The 21,485-nt window shown below is 41.7% G+C and overlaps 1 protein-coding gene across 1 annotated transcript in view; it reads right to left on the bottom strand.

Annotated features, from left to right (window-relative positions):
* Positions 1-21,485, bottom strand: part of PALM2AKAP2 (PALM2 and AKAP2 fusion) — a 340,888-nt gene that overhangs the window by 156,161 nt on the left and 163,242 nt on the right. The window contains exon 7 of the mRNA XM_064176851.1: positions 18,068-18,772. Within this exon, the coding sequence (XP_064032921.1) occupies positions 18,068-18,772 (705 nt within the window). The remainder of the gene's footprint in view (positions 1-18,067; positions 18,773-21,485) is intronic.

Genomic DNA, 21,485 nt, shown 5'->3' with positions numbered 1-21,485 from the left:
ATTTCTACTTGACTGACTTGCTTTCAGCTCAGAAGAGGTGAGGGATGCCTGCCATGCCTTGCTTAGCTAGGCACTTGTCTGTCTTTATTGACCCCTAAGTGCAAAAGCTAGTGGGAATTTAAGCATGTTGAACCAAAACCAAACCAAACCAATATCAAACCCAAAGCACCCAGAAAAAGGTCACCATCTTACTTCCTGCTAGGGGGTACTGGTGCCACACTGCTTCAAGAGTTAGGGAATCCTGTTTCCTGAGAGTGCCAGGGGCAATTTTCTGATATGTGCTCTTCATATATGTAATCAACAGACAGACCTTGAGTTGTCTTGCAGTGGTGTTGACACTTACACAGCATTGTGTGTTTACAGGGTCAGAGACTCACACACACACACACACAAGATTATATTCAAGAGATGATTTCTCTTTAAGGTCAAAATTAATTGAACAGAGCTAGCTCTTCACTCGGTAACCCCATCATATTCAGTGTTATTCATACTGAAACATGCAGAAGCCACTAGAACTGCTTTACTCCTTACTGGAAATAGTCTCTGTCAACAGTAAATAATGTTTACATTGCTGCCATGAGAAGCACAGTGTCCCAACCTGAAAAAAAATAGGCAGCAATGTTGAGGGAGAGAGCTTAGGCAAATTGAGTAAAGGATGAAGAGATAAGTGCCTCTTAGCAGTGACCATACTGGAGGACTTTCTGGCTTTAAGGATGTGTTGTCTCTGGAGAATGCTTCTCTTTGATAGCTTTTCACCTCTAGAGAGGTCTCTGAAGGGCTAAAGGATCTGCAATACTTTAGAAAACTACAATAGTTTTCACACAAGTGTCTTATATTCTTGCCTCATCCTCTTCTACTTGATTTACTTCTTACTGTATGCAATGGCAGCGACAAAGGTAATGTCTGCTTTGGGATCAGACATTACATCTGACTTGAAATCCTTTTTTCCTAGTATTGACCAGGCTTTTCATGATTCATAGGTGGCACCAGAAGAGTGATTTGTGTGCAGGAGAGGATGAGTCCAGTAATAGTGATCACAACCCATCAGTTGTTTATTCATTGGGAAGCTTTAGCATCTGTTAAAGAGCATGCTAGTCTCCATATGCATGGCAATAGATGTCAAACCATAGTCTTCCTTTCTGATGGTAGCATCAAGCTGGATCAGAGTGCTCTCTTCTTCAGAAGCATCCATTCAGAGACTGCAGTGCAGCAGTACTCCAAGGAGTATTGTGAGAACATGTGTATGGTTGAGAGGAAAGAGGTAGCAGGCAGGAGAGAAGGGAAAACCAAAGAGCTGGCCACAATCAGCAGAAACAGTAGCTTCATCCAGTATTGACAATGTACAGCTGTGGGTCTATTGCCCATGGCTAACTCTTCATTATTACACACACTTGACTTGAAATCATAGTGTCATTCCCCCAGGCTTCAGACAGAAGTGCTGTGCTGGCTGGAGCCATGTAATTTTTCCCCTTGAATCTGCACAGCAATGTTTCTGGAATAGAAACGAACTCTGAGAGAATGAAACCACATTGAATTTCAGTAATAATAATTTTTGACAGAAGAAGTTACAGAGAATGTTCTAGAAATGTTGAAGCAATATCTTAATGTACTGCAAAAGAGATATTAGTGAGATGTTCTGTTTTATTTTGGTTTTGGTTCGTTGTTGGTTTGACTTTTAGTTTTCTTTAGTTTTTTTTTTTTCTTTGATTGCTTTTGGTTTCTTTTTTTGTTTGTTTTGGTTTGGTGTTTGTTTGTTTGTTTGTTTGTTTGCAAATGCCTCTGGCTGCCATTGAAAATTCCAATCATTCTTTTTGTTTTCTTTTTAAACAGCTGGTCAGTTCAGAAAGTTTCGGTTTGGGTTCAGCACGGTAGAATTCCCTTCAGATGGAAGAGCACGGAATAACAATTTTTGCCTCTTTCCTTTCCTTACTAAGCACCATCTCAGCTTCCTCTGCTGTGCAGGGACTATACATGATTGGCTCCTAAGCCCACTAGCAGTGGAGGCCCAGGGAAGCTATCTCTACAAAATAGAGGTCTGGGAATAAAAGGTGTTAGTTACATGGAAAGCAAGCATTTCACCACTGCAGATCAAGACAGATCAGTTAATTCCAAACACTTAAATGCATCTCATCATTACTTTGCTTAGAACAAAGGGACACAGTCTCGAGTTGTGCTGGGGGAAGTATAGTTAGGATGTTAGAAAGAAGTTCTTCACAGAGAGAGAGATTTGCCATTGGAATGGGCTGCCCGGGGAGGTGGTGGAGTCGCCGTCCCTGGGGCACTTCAAGGCAAGGTTGGATGTGGCACTTGGTGCCATGGTCTAGCCTTGAGCTCTGTGGTAAAGGGTTGGACTTGATGATCTGTGAGGTCTCTTCCAACCCTGATGATACTGTGATACTGTGATACCATCCCTGCAGGTGTTCAAGAAAAGCCTGGATGAGGCACTTGGTGCCTTGGTCTAGTTGACTGGCTAGGGCTGGGTGCTAGTTTGGACTGGATGATCTTGGAGATCTCTTCCAACCTGGTTGATTCTATGATTCTATTCTATTCTATGATTCTATGCTATTTCATGTTCTCAAAAAATGATGTCTGCTTTACAGGATGGCTCATTTGGAGAACATTTCTGCCATTCCCAGTTATTTGAGGCTTTGTGAAGAGGTGTTTAACAAAATGGAATGATACAAGTAGATCCATGGAAGTAAATTTGGCCACTCATATTAAATTCAAGCACATGACTGGTTCTTTTCTTTTAGGGCAAATGCCATGCCTAGTAGACTAGGTTGTGTTTGATTCCAACTTTTACACATCTGATCTCTGGAAATACCACTGGGCATTTCCACCACCACCCTCCCACCCCCCACCCCCCCCCCCCCCCCCCCCCCGCTCTGCTTGAACAGCGTGGCTTTTGGCAACCTGTGTCACCATAATTCACTAACCTAACTGCTTATTATTAAAAAAAAAAAAAAATTAGCTTCTCCATTAAATGTTCTGGCCAAACTCTTTTCTAAAAATACATTTCTGTCCAGTTGACAATCACAGAATAATAGAATCACAAAATGTCAGGGTCTGGAAGGGACCTTAAAAGATCATCCAGTTCAACCCCTCTGCCAGAGCAGGATCACCTAGACCAGACCACACAGGAATGTGTCCAGGTGGGTTTTGAATAATGTAAATACTGAAATCTTGATGTCTGTTCAGCTCTTCTGCTGTAAAGGTGATTTGCTTTTTGATGCTATGCCTACAGAAGAAGAGCCCTTCCTGAAGAAAAGATCTTGCTTACGGGCCACATTTTCCCTTCAAAAGACAAAACTGCTTCTCTAGTGCTGCTTGTGACAAGTAGCACACTTCTTCAGAGTAAAAACTGAGTGTGTTTCCTTTGGTATTTGCTAAAGAGCCTGTGCTCCCCTCCCTGATTTTCTCTTTCTCTAACTGTAACTATTTATTTATAGTCTGCAATCGTGCTGATGCTTGGGGACCCCTCTTCAAAAACGTTACTGCACCAGTGAGAGTTTTTAAAACAAATCTTAAGACTTCTCTTTATTTTTAGCGCATTGTGGCAAATGTCAGCTCTGACTGACTTTCCACACAGGCAATCTGAGTTCAAAAGGCTGGCTGTGGGAGTAATGTCCTGATCCTGAAAACACATGTAGATTGTTCTCCTAGGGGCTCGGTGGTCCTGCTTGCAATTCTTGCAGCGGTTAAGCACTGTTTAGGCACTGGAATGGACTGCCCAGGGAGGTGGTGGACTCACCGTCGCTGGAGGTCTGTCTTAAAAGATTGGATGTTAGCTCATGTTGTGGTGTTAGGTTACAGGCTGGACCTGATGATCTGGGAAGTCTTTTCTGGCCTTGGTGATTCTGTGAAAGTTGTCCTTTGACATTAGACTGGCTTTAATCCCTCTCAGTCTATGGATTAAAGGAAGAAGCTTCTTGATGCTAGATGGGAGAAAACAATTGCCTTCCTTTTATTTCCACTTTCAATTATGCCTTTTAAATTCCCTGAGTTTTGTCAACAGTTTTCAGCCCCGATGTTTTCTTTGCAGGGGCTGTAATGAGCAGAGAAAATGGAACATGGAGATGGGCAGGCTACAGCCTCTGTGGTAGGTCCTTGATCTGTTTGTGTTTGTGAAATGTTTGGCACATTCTGAAGATAAACCGGTAAATTACAGAATTAATCACAGTATTTCCAGCTCTGTACATTCTAGATCTTGATATACAAAATAAGTGAAGAAAATGAATAGTCTGATGTTTCAGTAGCTTCCCCATGGGCTTTATTGTAATTTCCTGATTGTGTTCAATAGCACTTAAGAATAGTGTCTGTAAGTGTCTCAAATACCACAGAAAATAAGACACAGAGCACCACAGCTGTGCAGGGCTTGCAAATATAGCTAGAGCAAGTATTTTCCAGATTTCATCCTCAGCCAGCAAGCCCAGAAACTACTGTTTTTGTTTTAAATTATAGCAGAGTCCCTCCCCAAACTGTTTTAACTCCATGAGCTGCCGATTTGAAAAGGACCCCGAAGAGCATTAGACTTGCAGCACAAATTGTAGCAGCAAAAATTGGGAGTTGCTTATCTCACGTTATAGTACTAATTTTCTTCCCAGGCTGGTGTGAGTAGAAGCTATCTTAGTTAACTCTTCCAATTTATTAATCCCATGACAACCTCCAGTTTCTGCACCAAAAAAAAACAAACCAAAAAACCAACCCAGACTCAAATAGAATCAGTGGAGAATTTCCAGATGTCAGCCAACAGCTAGATGAATTCACCCCATCTCCCTGGTAACCTAACCATACCTACCAGTAACTTAACCATAACTAACAGTATAAAACTGCTTAAGATGGTCAGCAAAAGGAAGCATTTGTCCTGTCTCCTCACCGGTTTGTCAGTGAACTCCTATTTCTCCAGTGCTAGAGATGTGTCCATAACTTAATGTGTTACCACAAAACAAAAACTCAGCCTCCTAACCACCTGTTTAAAAACGTGTTAGGATTAAGTAATCTAATTTGCTTTAACTTGAACTACATATGTACTGCAGTACAGTGAAATACAATGATGAAGACTTTGCTGGTACCAAACCATTTCTTTCCTTTTAAGCCTTCGGACGCCTACAAACCACAGTGCAATGCTGTCTGAAAGTAACTACATGGACTACATGGCAGTACAGCCATTTTAGCATGGGGTTAGGCTGAAGTGAATAGATAGCTTCCTTCTCAGCAGAACTAATTAGATGAATCAATTCCCTCCTGTCCCCAGAAGCTGCCGTATTGCTGCCAGTGCTGGAGCAGACTCATGTATAGCCAGTGGGAATCTATAGCCGTTGATGCATTACACACTATGGAAATGCTCAGCAAGGAAGATGAACTGATTTGTCAGATCTGAGAAACCAACTCATTCATCTATTCTTCTCCCTTTGTTCTCCCATGTGCAAGCAAGCAAATATGTTTCTGCTTTTTTTAACCTTCTACATCATGGCAAACCCATCATTCTCAGCAAAAGCTTGATAGTTGTGAATTGCTGGATTTGATTGCTATATAGGCTATTTTTCCCCCCCCCCTGATTTGTCAGGACAGTTACAAGGATAACCTCTCCAAAAACACTTAACAGCAAGAAGACATTTTGTGATGCTGTGTACTCAGAGCATGCACCACATTCTTGCAGTCTTGTAACAGACACTAACAGATGCATTCCATGAGACCTCATGGCCCCATGAGGCAAAGTAGTGCTAATTATCCTAAATTACAGACACAAAACACATGAAAAATCTTGGACCCACAGAGCACCTACACTTCCCATCTAAACCAATGGGATAATGTCTCTACATACCTTTGTAGATCTGGAGATGAGGGACTTTTTGTGAGGCCATGCTGAACCATGCAGAGCAGCAGCAACTGGAACTTATGTTTTCCAGAACCTGGACCAGCACGTTTAGTAGCACTCAGTGAGTCCAGAGGGCTTGCTTACTTATACTGGGAGGAGCTGCTGTGTATAAAAGATAGGACCCAATGCCCTTCTTTCCCAAAGTCAACTGAGTCGCAGGTTTGCAGGTCTGTATCTGTGCAGCAACACAACTCCTTCACACCCCTGATTTGGAGTAACCCATTCTCTCTTACTGCCATCTGATTATTCTCTTTATTCTTTTTCTGGGTTATAGTCTGGGAAGTTATAGGCAGGGTCCTGCACTTTGGTCACAACAACTCCAAGCAGCACTACAGGCTGGGGACAGACTGGCTGGAGAGCAGCCAGGAAGAATGGGACCTGGGGGTACATGGTGGATAGTAGGCTGAAGATGAGCCAGCAGTGTGCCCAGGTGGCCAAGAGAACCAATGGCATCCTGGCCTATATCAGGAGCAGTGTGGACGGTAAGATCAGGGAAGTTATTCTTCCCCTGTACTCAGCACTGGTCAGGCCACCCCTTGAGTACTGTGTCCAGTTCTGGGCTCCTCAATTCAAGAGAGATGTTGAGGTGCTGGAACATGTCCAGAGAAGGGCAACAAAGCTGGTGAGGGGCCTGGAGCACAAACCCTATGAGGAGAGGCTGAGGGAGCTGGGGTTGTTTAGCCTGGAGAAGAGGAGGCTCAGGGGGGACCTCACTGCTTTCTACAACTACCTGAAGGGACATTGTAGCCAGGTGGGGGTTGATCTCTTCTCCCAGGCAACCAGCAACAGAACAAGGGGACACAGTCTCAAGTTGTGCTGGGGGAAGTCTAGGCTGGATGTTAGGAGGAAGTTCTTCCCAGAGAGTGATTGGCATTGGAATGGGCTGCCCAGGGAGGTGGAGTCACCATCCTTGGAGGTGTTCAAGAGAAGACTGGATGAGGCACTCAGTGCCATGGTCTAGTTGACTGGATAGAGCTGGGTGCTAGGTTGTACTGGATGATCTTGGAGGTCTCTTCCAACTTGGTTGATTCTAATGATTTATGATTCTATGATATTCCAAGTCCAACACAGCAAGTAACTCCTTCCTTTTCTCATATGAGAAGGTAGTTACTGACAACAAAACACTAGTGACAATGAAGCAGGTAATTTTTCTATTATGGGTAAACACAGATCACATTTTGCACAGCTGTGCCATATTCTGTAGTTTTATAAACTCCTGTAGGGACCAGCCTGTGCTTCTCTCATGATCAGCTAGAGAGGATTCGTATGTGGCTGTGCATAGTGCAACAGACATCTGGGCAGACCTTCTGCAGTGGATGGGGAATACAAATAGATGTCTTGGGACAGCAAAAATTGCTACTGATTTCTTGTCCCTATGTTATCCCTCATTATGACAGTTATCAGCCTTAGAGGTTTATTTCTGTAACCTCAAAAGTACTGTAGGGCGAGTCAAGAAGTGTTGCTGAGTTGGTGTGAGTTTTGAGGGATGCAAGGCAGGCTGCAAGGGCCCTGTGAGAATATAAAGGGCTGGCTGAGAAAGAACTATTCCACTTCTGCCCCACAACAAACTATGGAAACACTCCGGGGTGAACTTTCAGAGTGAGCACCTAACTTCTCTCCATTATTAAAAGGGTACAGAACTAGTAAAATAAAGCAAAAAGACCAGAAACCTGAGAGGGCTGGCACTGCATGTGCTGAGTATGCCCTTACTCTGTTAAAGCCACTGACCTCCAGAGAACTACTTTAGAAGTATTTAAGGGGAGTGCCACACTATCTCACCAGATGCTAAGTATTTTCTCTCTACCTACATGCTATGATAGTAGCGGGGGGGGGGGGGGGGAGCAAACCAAAACAACCCAAATTTTCACCTTTTCCCTTGATTTAAAAAGGAGAAATGTATGAAATTATTTTGTTTCTGAAACTTTAGTAACCACAACATCGAAATTGTCTGGTTGGGTTTCGGTGCTGTCACGGGAGGCCCATTTTTGTGTAGTGGAGGAGTTTTCAACTGAAAACCTTTTCATGGTTAAATGAGGTAGAATGAAAATAAGAATGCCAGAGGCCATGGTATGCACCAATAAATGGAATGTGTACCTGACATGTCCAAGTGCCCAAGCATTACATTGGCCAGACAAAGTCATACCCTCATCATTTCATGGTCTCCAATAGATGCTTTTGCTAACTCAAGAGTCATAATCCTTCATTTTGCCATGTTAGTGCACCTTCTCAATTAGGAAGAAATTTCAACAGTTATGATCACTTCTCTCAGCTTAATCAATTCCAGGCCTTTGATGACAGCAACATTATCAGTCTTTCAGGCATTTATAGTCTTTCAGGACAGACAAAATTCACTTTCTGTCACTCATACACAAGTAAGGAAAAAAAAACCCAAACAGCTTGAAGCCCCACTTACTGCAAAATCCTGAGAACTGAATTTTAAAGCAGCAAAGCAGGGCACATGGTCATTTCCCCTCTTGTGATATTAGTAAGTACCGTGCTGTAGTGTGATGGTTTGGGTGTTCCTGCCCCCCCACACTTTAGAAATACCCAGACTAGGCTCAGCCAGATCTGGGAATATAAATGAAGCTTCTGAGGGGAGTAGACATCACCATTGTTTTTCTTTCACAGCCTATGATCTAGTTCTTCTCACCAAAACATTCAAACTAGCACATGTAGAGAGACTCAGATGCATATCTGTATGGCTACTGGGCAGAAAGGAGAAGAGGGAAGGTAATTAGCAGTGAGCAGTCTGTGGCAAGTTTCTTAAATGACTGAATTGCCTGGCTACCGTTAACCATCCTGTTACTGTAACAAGCTTAAGTAAGTCTAACATCTTAAGGTTTAAAACTACACAAGGGTTTTTCTTCCCCCCACCCCTCCAAATCAGATTATATCAAGCTGCTTCCACTATAAAAAAATGTAGGACACTATCTGTAATAAGCCTTGAGGGGGGGAAAAAAGGCACACTATTTATTTTGTCAGACCTTAAAATTATTTAGTGATTACTTCTAGTGAGTTATAGGCGCTCTATGGGATAACTTGACCTGGGATGTGCTGCTGTGCTGACCAAACCCATCCTTTATCTTCTGTAAATATGAAAAGATGCCATGCAATCCTAGAGCAATGTGCTTGGCAAAGTATCATACGAGAAGGAAAAGAGAAAGTGAGACAGTAACAGCTAGGTTGAGTTAATATGTATTGAAGCATCTAATTGACACAACATTCAGAGCAGCATGGCACAGCAGAGGAAGAAAAGAAAACAAAAAGACATCAAACTGTGGAGTTAGCACTTTAATTTGTTGTTGTTGCTGTTGTTGTTGTTGTTGTTTTTTAGAGAGAAAAGCAGATCCAGTGTGGTAGGTCCTTGAGATCACAGAGCATCGTGAAGTGTGGTGGTTAGAGAGGAACATAGTAAAAAGACACAAAAGTAGGCGCAGTGAAAAGGCAGATTTATTTGCTAGTAGTATTGTACAGAGAAAAAAAAAGAGAGAAGCCACAGTTACAGCATGGCTGTTGCTGGCAGTGTTCTTGGGTTTGGGGTTTTTTTGGTGTGTTTTGTTTTTTTTTTTTTTACTCTTTTTTTTTTTTTTTTAATTTGAAGGAAAAAAACATAACAGTCAAAAAAGTACACTTCAGGTTACAAAGTACAGCAGCTATCCCCAGCAATTCTAATCCAGTGTTAGCACAGCAGTTTTCCCCCAACAAAATGGGATTTTATTTACATTAGCTCACAAAGAAAGTGGGAGACTAAAGCTTAAAAAACATCTCAACCACAACCTACATTCACCATAAAAGCTGCATTTTACACAACATTTTCTTGAACCCCTATAAAGAGTCATTCTTTGTCTATGGAGTGAACATAGTCAGGAGGGGCAGGAGAAGTTCAGAAATGTGTTCTTTGCCTTCATCCTGATTTTGTTTGGCTACCTTTGCTGCACACAGATTCACTGGCCACTGGAAAAGCAAAGAACTTCCAAAAGGATTTGCCTCCTGTAAATGCCCCTAAGCAGTACCTACATCCATACATGCAAAATAACAGGGACAAAATTTGAGCCCATCATCAATAAAGCATCTTAATCATGGATATGGGCTGGTCTTAACACACATTCAAGGCTACCTATAACTGGTACAGAGCTTAATTATGTGTTACTCTTGAAGGAAGTGCTTAAGGTTAGTGGACCTTCAGCATTGCCTCCAGTTGCGACGTTATACATTGCACAAAACCTTCTTTATTTTCCAAGTTTACCTGCCTCTGACTAGCATGTAATCCTGGAGGGATACCAGTAACTTCTTGGCAGCTAATTTTACCAGGAATGCCTAGATCAGTCTGTGGGGACGTTCATGTTTTCTCCGCGCTCTTATACCCTGCCAATTGCAACCTGACAGTTAGAGGGTGGTTTGCCTTTTACTTCTGTAATTGGCTTCTGGATACTGATATTTTATGCACTTGAGCATATGTAGTTCCTATAGGCTTGGGGGTGTTAGGACATTCCCATGGGAGTGGGAAAAGAGGCAGCAGATTTACCTAAACAGTAGATTTTAGTGAAAGCCCCTGTTTGTATGACCCATGGGATGCCAGCTGAGTATCTATTAAGAGAAATGAATATTGCCAGATGAGGAAGAAAACTCCTCTAGAACCAAATCTGACCTGGGAACCTAGGAAAATGAAGGAAGATGTTCAAACATTGTGGACAGGTGACTGTAATCTCTTTTTACTTGGAACTCATGTCAACAGGCCCGAGGTGATGTTTTTAACTCCAGTCTCTCTTTTCTTCTCTCTGTGTTTGCTCACAGGAGACCATGAAAACAGAAGCAGAGAGAGGAGGTAATAAAGAGCAGCTGAGCAATGGTGCCTAGCATGAGAGCAAGTTCAGAGAGAGGGGACAGGCAGAGTCTGGAGCAGAGGCATGCAGAGGGAAAAATCTGGCAGAAAACCTCAAACTGCCTATTTTACGTCAAGTTTGTGCACAGGTAAGAAATTTATCCCACCCTCTTCAGGCACTGGGCATTTCCCAGAGGATGTTTCTTTTACTTTCAAACACAGGCAGCAGGCAGACCTTGCTCTATACCCTTCTCTGCAGAAAAGTGCACCAGTTTTGCAACATGGTTTAAAAAAAAAAAAAATCTAGCTGATTAACGGAACGAGAAGACACAGTTAAAGTTGCCTTGCTTGTAGCAAATTATTTGAGCACCAGACCCAATTTCTGCATGTGCTTAAATTTAATTTGTCTAAGTCATTCCATTAAACTGAAAAGAGCTGCTTGGCTGCTTAATTTTATGCTCATAGCCAAGTCTTTAGACCTACCGAATGCAAGGACTAAGTTCGGGTATGAATCACTAACATACCAGTGCAAGTTTAAAATGTACAAATATACCCAAAGTGGTGGACTTGAGATACCTGACTAATTCTAAAAAAATAATTGAGGGGGAATATTTTTGTAATGATTGGTTTTTTTTTCCCTAAAGTAGATTAATTCTTAAAACAATCCCCTAAATCCTCCTCTAAGAAGAACTCGGGAAGCAGCTGCAAGAAAGCTTTGCAATGCAGTAACAGCAAACCTCCTCAAACTAACAGAAGTTTTTGCAAACTGGAGGAAGGGTCTCAGAAGTTTGCCCTCAAAATTGGCCTATCCTTTAATTTATTTTTTTTTTAAATCAGCCTAAGTGGAATCAACAGAGGAAAATGCTGTAGGTTTTGTAAGACTCTTTGAACCCATGAGGAGAAAGGATCAGTTTTATAATACTTTGATTTTAAATACAACTGGGACATTTTAAAGAATTTCATGCACCCTTGTCACTATTTACAAGCTAAGTTATAAGTTTATATTACAAGCTGGATTTATATTCTCTTTGGACCAGATGACAATCCATCTATACACTGAACTTCATAAATGCAGCCATTTCACACAACTTTTACGTACAAATATTACAGTCCACGTTTTTGTTGGATATTGTCAAAGCCTGTGACTTCTGATCAGCTCAGGACTAAAGTTTGTTGCCCAGAAGGTTCATGGAACATAATCTGAGCAAATCCTAAACGTTCTAATAGACATAGAGAACAACTGGTTGAAACTAAGTGAGTTTTGAAAACAAACAAATAAATAAATATACAATGTGTCAGTCTGCGGGGAAATCCTCTGTTTTGTTTAAATTAGTTTGTTCTACTCCTTCCAGTGGCATCATCCCTTTCATTTTGAAATCTAATGCTGGATAAAGTATGACAAAGTGCAAACAAAACCAAAAGCATATAGTTCTCCTATTTAGCCATACCTCTATATTTAAAGTAGGTATCTATTGACTTCCATGATGGCTTTCTAGATAAAGAAGCCTGTCTAGCTATAGAAAGCACAGGTCCACCTATTTTTTTCCCCCTTTTTATTTTTCTGTGAAATAGATCTAGTTAACTAGCTGTGCTCATAGCAGGTATACTGGATTCTACTCTTCTAACTTTACTCTTTAAAAAAGTGTTGTGATTCTGCTCCCCGGAGGGGGGAAAAAAATTGTGGTTAAGTCTACAAAAGGTCCCAAGAGGCTGGGCATTGTCATAAAAAAAAGCTCAAAGGTTCAATGCCGCGGGAAAGATGGTATTCAGAAACTCTACTCCCATGAAGGGTTTGTATCTCATTACAAAAATATCTATTCCTTAAAAAAATACAGAAATGTAAAATACTACATTTTCTATTATATCCCCACTTACTTTCCAAGTATGCCATTTGGATGTTGGACTAAGTAAAAAGGTAGAACACCTTTTACTTCTCTAGCAGCTCTACGTGCTGTCTTTCTGCTCTGATTCGTTTGTTGTGTCTTTATCACTTCAATTGTGAAGCATCGCTAGTGAACTTAGGCACAATGGCAGGGCACTAACACAGTAGCTGTCAGGAAGGTCCCGCTTAATACTTAAGTCACAGGCAACACTGCCAGAGTAGCAATGCTTACTCAGGACCTGATCCTACCATATGCTAAGCACCATTTTGCTTTGTGTGTTTTATTGTGGTTTTTTTTTCTTTCCAGCAGAAGTAGCAATGCTCAGAGTTAGCCTCTAGGATTGCACCACCCTAGACAAACTCAGCAGTGCATAAAATTGGTACAGGTACACAAACAACACCCAAACTACACCCTGTGGTAATCGTCTATGCCTTGATCTTGCAGACACCTACATATAATTCTCCTGTGAGTAATCCTGCTAAGTGAAAGAGGTCTACACACAGCAGGATTAGGTGTATGTATGTTTTTGTTTGCAGGGCTGAGGTCTTCTATTGCACTGGTAGAGGTACGCTTCATAGAGAAGGGCTTGTGCACACCTCTCTTGCTGGGGATTGAAAGATAATGTTGTGTTTATACAGCTTTGGAATACAGCCTGCACTTTTTTTTTTTTTGGGGGGGGTGGGGGGTGGGGGGAGGAAAAAGGAACAGAAAGGTACAAAAAGAAGGAAACCCAAGAGTGCTAAGGCAAACTGTCAAATGGCACATCATACCTACTTCGTCATTCATTTAGTTAACATCACAAAGGCAGACCAGAGGAGTTCTGTAAACATATACCATACAGTACATCAGCCACAGGAAATCAAAAAAAGGAAAAACAACCCTGTAATTCTTTTCTTTCTGTATTGGTATTATTGTAATTGAAAGAGATTGCCTAGCCACTAACCATAATGCTGTGGTTTTCGATTGGTACTTTTCTTCTGAGGAAAGAAAGAAAGAAAGAAAGAAAGAAAGAAAGAAAGAAAGAAAGAAAGAAAGAAAGAAAGAAAGAAAGAAAGAAAGAAAGAAAGAAAGAAAGAAAGAAAGAAAGAAAGAAAGAAAGAAAGAAAGAGAGAAAGAAAGAAAGAAAGAAAGAAAGAAAGAAAGAAAGAAAGAAAGAAAGAAAGAAAGAAAGAAAGAAAGAAAGAAAGAAAGAAAGAAAGAAAGAAAGAAAGAAAGAGAAAAGAGAAAGAAAGAAAGAAAGAAAGAAAGAAAGAGAGAAAGAAAGAAAGAGAGAAAGAAAGAGAGAAAGAAAGAGAGAAAGAAAGAGAGAAAGAAAGAGAGAAAGAAAGAGAGAAAGAAAGAAAGAAAGAAAGAAAGAAAGAAAGAAAGAAAGAAAGAAAGAAAGAGAGAAAGAAAGAGAGAAAGAAAGAAAGAAAGATGAAAAGAGTGGAAGAAAAATGCAGTGGTTTGCAAAAGAAACAGTCCCTGAAGGCAAACAAGGGACAACATGGAAAGTGGGTTCATAGAAACTTAGAAAATACAAAATATAAAAACTTATTAATAGATTACATTTTCCCAGTCTGGGAAAAGATATGCTGAAAAGAGGTTTTTGTTTGTTGGGCTTTGGTTGGTTTCTTCAGGGTGTTTTTTTGTTAGTTGTTGTTGTTGTCCTTACAAAAGTTAAGGCGAGCAGTTTGTTGTGGCAAAATGCTATCAATGAACCAGTTTCTGACTCTACTCCTTTGTATCCTCTCATGCTGAAACTGAAAATGTATGTGTGATGGCTGAAGGTAAACAGATAGGGAGTTTGCTTAAAAGAACTAAAAAACTCCTCTTGCAATGATCCCTACAGAAACCTCTCTCTGCTTGGCCACAGAGTGGACCTCTTCTTTGTGTCTGATTGTGCATGGATTTCCACAGGCAGCTTCCTATCTGAGGGCGAAGGGAAAAAAGACCACTTCAAAGCCCAAAGCAGCACTGGAAAGACAGTTTATGTTCATCAGCCTAGGATGACTCATCTGAAGTTCCCTGTACCTTGGCTGCAGTCTAAAGGCCAGAAGGGGCAAGCTGATGTTCAGGTGTAACTGCTGCCCTTGTGGAGGAGGATGATTGCACTAAGCACGTTTCAGCCCATGTAGACCCTCTGAGTTCAAATCAGTTTTTTCCTATCTTCGTTTTTCCTGACCTCAGATGTGGAACTGCCTTTGGCCTGAAAGGACAAACCCTATGCAGACAAACCTTTAGGTTTTCTGCACCTATTGGGCCCTGATAACCATGGAGTTCATACGAACGCATTGAAACACTGGCCTTCCTAGGCACTCGATGTTAGCTACAAGTACCGAGCAGTAGATATTTGGCAGGTCTGAAGTTTAAGGCTTGTGCTCTACTTCTAACCACTTAAGGGCCACTTCTGGACTCTTGGATGCCACCATTTCCCCACCATGTTGTGCCTCAGATGGTGCAGTGGTCTCAGACATGTTCTGGTTCCAGCCCCAGCAAGCATCTCCCATAGCTGGCTGCTGTGGAAGTCATCCCCAAAATGCTGAGTCTATGCTGAATCAGAAGGTCATCTGATAAGGGAGCACATGGCTGAAGAAATGCATGGACAGCGTGGGTTAGCATAAAGATGACACTCCAAATTTCACAAGCGTAATGCCTTAGGAAAAAAATGTCCACAGGGGAAAGAAGCATCAGAGGGAAAAAGATCAAGCTGGGAAGACACTGAGAAGCCAAGATGGCCATGAAGGTGGCATCACACCCAGAGAGGAAAGGGTGGTGAACAACAAGAGGACTGGCCAGGCCAGAAGGAGAAGGCAGGGAGATTTGCCTGTATTGTTACTGGTGAGGTGAACAAGCCCCAGAGTGAGAGAACTATTGCAAAGTGCACCCAACTCCTGTGACAGAGGTGAGTGAGACAAAAAGGGCTACACCCTTCACATTGCAGTGCTTTGGGGTCCTAAAATGTGCCTGGACACAGCCTCCCCAGGCCACTCTGTGGTTGGTTGAAAATGCAGGGTCTCATTTTCAGGCATACTGAGATTTGTAACTGCTTGGTGTTTCTGGGAGAAAAATAAAAAAACAACAACAAAACAAAACAACAAAAAAAAAAAAAAAGAGAAAAAAGAAAAAGAAAAAAAGGCCAAAACAGATGATGCTACTTTCCAACAAACAGCCACCATGTTTTTGCAACACAAGGCTCTGTGGCTGTTCCTCTCTTTGATAAAACTTAACCACATAAGCCTGAGTTAAGAAATGATCTGCAGAGCTTCTATGGGTGAGTTTGGTCCTTCTCCCATTCAGTAGCCCCCAGAGGAGGCAGAGGGAGTGTGTGGAAGTCTTTTTAATGTGGCCACTCCAGCAGATACAGAGGCCAGCAAAATTTCTTCAGGTGTCACATGGATGTGGCTGTCTTTTCCTACTCTCTGCTTGCTTGGTTTGTTTTCTGTTCCCTGGGCAGTGGTGAGAAGTTACACTGACCACCTCTGTAGTGATGGTTGAGCAATCTAACACAGGGTCTACCTTTTGCATTTATTCTCTCTGCTTGCTTTCAGTGTGCTTCATATTACCACCACTGTGAACATGTGTCTTTTCTACTGGCACAGAAAGAAAAGAGTACAGAGTAAGAACCCTGTCTAATTTGATGCTCTGAACTAACAATTAATGCAGTAAAAGCACCATCCAAGAAAGAACAGAAATATGGGAATCATCTCAGAATAAAAAGAGGCTTCTTGTTGTTTTCTTTCTTTTTTCTCTCTTATTTTTTCTTTTTTTTTTTTTTACTTTTTTTTTTCAGTTGCTGTTACTGTTTTAAAAGTGATAGTTCCAAACACACATCAAAGTAATCTTCAGCAATTTCAAACGCTATTAGAAAATTTAAATCCTGATTTTCAGTCTCACTTCTGTAGCAAGAAATCCAGACTAACTCCACTACAGTGAGTGAAGCTGTACTGAAGCAAAACCAGGGTGAGATGAGAATCAGGCTCATAGCATGTCACCAAGAAAAAGCTGTCTGCCTTTTCATTGTAGTTAGAAGAATCAAAGGACCAAGAAACAGTGAAACATCTACTGACTTTGGATGTCTTCTCTGTTTTACGTTTTCACCTTGAGTTGTTTTTAGCAAGCCTGATTTTCAAGACCAGATGAAAAGAAAATCACCAGAAATCAGGCCTCTTTGAAGTGTCCCACAACAGAAAAGGAAGCATCCCAAATCACCAGCAGTTTTTGAAAGTGTTAGCCTTGTGGCTGTAGGATCATCTCCCAGAACAGCTGTTCTGACAAAAATCCTGTGGGCTTCCACAGGAGTTTTACCTGGGTAAGCAGGGCAGGATCGGACTCATCACCTGTCATTATTAGGTGCACTGGAGGTACACTCTAAGAGAAATTACACTTCCCTATGAATTACAAAGTAAAACTCTGGCCCTGCCTCCATTCCCAGAACTGAGAATTTCGTCACTGAATCCAGCAGGAAACAGAGAGAGAGAGAGAGAGAGAAGTTCATTTATATTCTGAGGAAATATAAAGCAATATCTCTCATCCACTGGAGTTCAGCAGGAAAACTTCATGTATAAACATCGGCAGAGTTACTGAAAGGCAAGTAATTAGATCAGTGACTCCATCTCAGTTGGTGTGACAGCTGCATCTTTTTCATGTCAAGTTAATTTCAACTGTAATTTGGGGAGATGAAGTATGCATACAATACTGTAATCTGGAAGATTTATATAAGGCAAAATCATCATTCATACATTTTCTGGAAAGAATAATTAAGGTCCACTTTTGGTATCACCAATAAGCAGAAGTGGTGATGGGTTTTTCTGACACTGCAAACTAAACTGTAAAGTTACTACAAAAGAAAACTATGCAAGCTTCTTTTGAAAGACTTGACTGAGTCCTAGCAAATTAAAACAGTAAAATTATCCAAACCTTCCTCCAAGAAATAAAAAATAGGATCTATAAAATAATGTTTAAATGTGATTTTTTTTTTCATAAAAAAGAGAAGCAACGTCTTTTTAAGGCTCTCATATCTGGCTGCTGTGGAACTCAGACTCCCACAAAATCCTAGGAATCTGATCAAGCCTGTCAGATATCCAAAGAAAAATGTAAAAAGTGTTTCCATTATATATATAATATATATATAAAAATCAAATAAATACGAAAACATTTGTTCCATTTCCATTTATCTCTCACTCTGCAATACTAAGGAAAAAAAAAAAAGAAAAAAGAAAAAGAAAAAAGAAAAAAAATGAAGCAACACCCCCCACAACAGCTCCCCAAACCCCAAATAGTACATCTGATGGGAAAATAACCATGCGTTCCTCTTCCTGAAGAACTAGAAAGCAAAGTAACCCAACTGCAAGGCAATGGAGGCAATCACTTCCAGTTCACAGTATTGCAGTTAGAAGTACAGTGAGGTCTAGGTAAATGACGGAGCAGGAGCCGCCTGGAGCAGGGAAGGAGGAGGTGTTCACATGACAATACAGCATTGACAGCGTTTTTTCTTTTGTGTACCTGGGGCAGCTTCCAAGGGAAGGCTCTCTTCCTTCCCCTCAGGAGAGGAGGGCTCTGTTGTGTCTGACAGTGGCCTGCCAGAGACCAGCTCAGCGGCGTTCCCATCCATGGTGGAGACATCTGTCACTGTCTTCTCCCTCAATGATTTCTCATCATCTTCATCAATCAGGACCAGCTCTGCCTTGATGGTTTCATCATAGCCCAGCACTTTCTTCGTTTCCTCTTCATCATCAATGTTTTGGTAGCCCATAAATATCATTGTTACTGGCTGATCTCTGCTGGCCTCCGGGGCTTCGCCACTGCAGGGTTTGTCTTGGAGCTGAGGGTTCACAGCATGCCCTTTGCTGGGTTTGTGTACCATTTCCAGCTTTGCCTCTTTGAAGAGCATTTGCTCCTTCATATGGCTAAGGTTTCCATCGGCTACTGTGTTTCTGTCTGACACAGTCATTGTTTCATACCCTCCTTTTACACTTGATTGTCCAGCTTTTTGCATAAGTTCATCTACGTCCTTTGAGCTTAATTTATGTACTCCATTTTCTACCACTGTGCCACCAGAGTGAACCTCATAGACTACCTTGGTACCATCATCATAGACTTTGAATCCTCTTTGATGGGCCTCATCTGGGCCAATAGGTGAAGCAGAGACAATCTTGGTCTCTCCTGTCTGTTTGTCTTTCTCCACATTAATTTCCATGGTGCACAAAGCTTGAATGAAAACAAGAGAGGAAGTGCATGTTACAACAAAAAAAGCCAGTGAATGGTTAATTGCCAAACAGACAAAGAAAACTATGGTGCCCCTTTTCCTACCTCCTGCTTCTAAAGGGCCAAGTGTTCTATGTTAGAGGTGGGATACAAGGCTGTGGGCAGAGACAGTTATTACACTACAGCTTTTTATGCAGCTTGAGGCTAGGCACACTTGCATCAATCAGAACCTGATCTTCCAACTCACGCCATGTGGAACTGCCTCTGATCAATTAGGAAAGCCAAGAGCACTTAGGTGTAATTTAGAGAAAGTGAAGTGAAAAGCATGCAGGTTGCCCTCAGTCTTTACACTCTGAACTTGCCTCAAAAATTCAGAGAGAACTCCTCTCCAGGAGCCTCTCAACTCTCTTCTCTGCCATCAAACTGGCAGTTAGATGGTAATAAGTTTTGTTTGCTGCAGATAACAATCAAACTGTTTTATTATCAATGCTTGCTCTTGCTTAACTCTTCCATCTGTAGCATTCAAAACATTATAGAGAGGTGAAGAAATACTGTTTACCCCTACTCTACAGGTAAGGAAACAAAAGCACATTAGAATGGGACAGTTTTTCCCACAGACGCATAGCAGGGAAAATCTCTTAGCTTCCACACCAAGACATTGACAGTGACCTGTAATTGCAGGTTAAGAGAATGTTTGAAATGGCCAAGAGTTGCTCCCTCATTTATTTGCAATAGGCCCTAAGCACCATTGCTGAAAGTGAAGGAAAAAAAAAAAAGTAATAATGAACTGATTTTCAAAGCATCATGAAAGAACAGGTAAAAGCATGTGTGTGAGGGATGCTGCTTTAGAGTGCAAACAAACTTTTCTAGCAGTTCAAAAGGACGCAGTAACAGGATGAGAATTGTGGAGACCACAGAGTAAGGAACAGAGAGTCAGTCTGCATTGCTGTAACACCCATTTGAGGTATGGTGGCATCTCACTACACAACCTTTGAGAGAAAAATGTTCAAAGATCTCACAGATTTTCCAGACGTGCTCATCTGTTTAAGCATTCCTTGTATGCAGATGAAGACATTTTGGCTCCTGGACAGACATCCACAGACACTTAATTACAAATTACCACAGGCAGTGACAAATGTTTATGAAACTTACGGTGATCATTTCCAGCAACGAGCCTCAATGGTGTAATCATGATCTGTCTTACCTGGAGACACCACAAACTGATGTGTTGGCTTTTTTCCCCTGACTTATGTTCAAGAAAATACAGAATATCCTTGCCCCAAGAACCAGTGTTGCTTGTTATGCTTGTATTAAAAACATTACAAACATAAAGAAAAATTACTCTGATTTAATATACTCCCTCGGTCATATTATTCACATCCTGTTGATTTGTTTTTCCCTGTGTCTTTAAAGCAAAGTATTTCATTGGCAACAGGAAGTTTATTGTGACACGTGCCATGATCATCCCTACAGCTGTAGACAAAAACATAATGTATTGCTGGGTGGGTATATGCTGGCACCTGTGAAGTGGGCACCTCTTCTCCCCAGGAGTGCAGTCTGACAGGCAGCCCAACCAAACAAGGGAGGGAGGAGGGGTGGGATGGGGTGTCTGTCTATTCACGTGCCACATGCATCTGCTCAGAACTTGTGTAGCCCTGGCAAGGCTGTTAGGTCAAGCGCAGCTGCCACATGAACACCTATATGGATCCTGAGGTGAGAAGTGCTGATGAGAGAAGGAGCATTGCTACCTCTGACAGACAGGCTTTGCTGAAAGTTGGATCCCTGCAAAAGCAGAGGTCTTGCTTTGGCTGTTGCAGGCTACAGGAATATCCTTAAGGACTGCGTTTTACCACTGCATTAGGAGGTTCATGGACCATCTGTGTCCATATCCGTCATCACCCTGTGCACAGGATGCCCATTTTCACAACAAAGCAGGTACATCACTTTTCTGATTTCCCTCCCTGTGCTGGAGTTTATATGCCTGGTCATCCCACAGCAGTCTGAGCATCCAGAAGGAGGCCGTGGGTGTGAGAGTGGGGCTCTGCTCCAAAGTGTGTGGCAGGAGAAGAGGAGGTAGCTGGCATGGATGGAAACAGGGGAGATTTAGGCTGGAAATAAGTAAAAAACCTTTTTCATAGAGTAAAAAACTTTTTTTCATAGAGTCATAGAATCATTTTGGTTGGGAGTGACCTTGAAGATCATCAGGTTCTACCTTTAACTTAGCAATGTGGCCCCAGAGCTGGTAGCAATTAAGCCCTAAAGCACCTTGTTCTGACCAACTATAGTAGACTACAGACTCAGAGAGCAGCTGGCAAACCACCTGCTTTGGACTCTCTCAGCTCAAGAGAGCAAATGCTTTTCAAGTCTCGTGAATGTACCTCTGCTCTGAAACCTTTAATCCAAGTTATAGAGGTAATGAGATAGAAGCATGCAAGTGGCACAAATAAGTCATGGAACTTGTCCCATTCTAGGGGTAGTTTCTTGAGTGAAGGGGTTGGCTGGACTCCTGGGCCTTGGATGAGTGGGCTGTCGTCATCAATGATTGACCTTGCCAGGGCTGCTCAGGCAGGCACAGTTCAATGACTCCCAGCATTATAGAGGTAAAAGAAGAGGTTGGCTAACATATGGTGAAGATGTTACACCTGAAACACTGGCAGGGTTTTGAGTGGTAGCCAGCTGAACAAAAGGCAAAGCTCAACCATAAGGGATGAACAGC

Source organism: Pogoniulus pusillus, chromosome Z (genome assembly GCF_015220805.1).
Source record: "Pogoniulus pusillus isolate bPogPus1 chromosome Z, bPogPus1.pri, whole genome shotgun sequence".
NCBI classification, from domain to species: domain Eukaryota; kingdom Metazoa; phylum Chordata; class Aves; order Piciformes; family Lybiidae; genus Pogoniulus; species Pogoniulus pusillus.
Note: the sequence above shows the minus strand (reverse complement) of the source record. Positions and strands in the feature narration are given on the sequence as shown.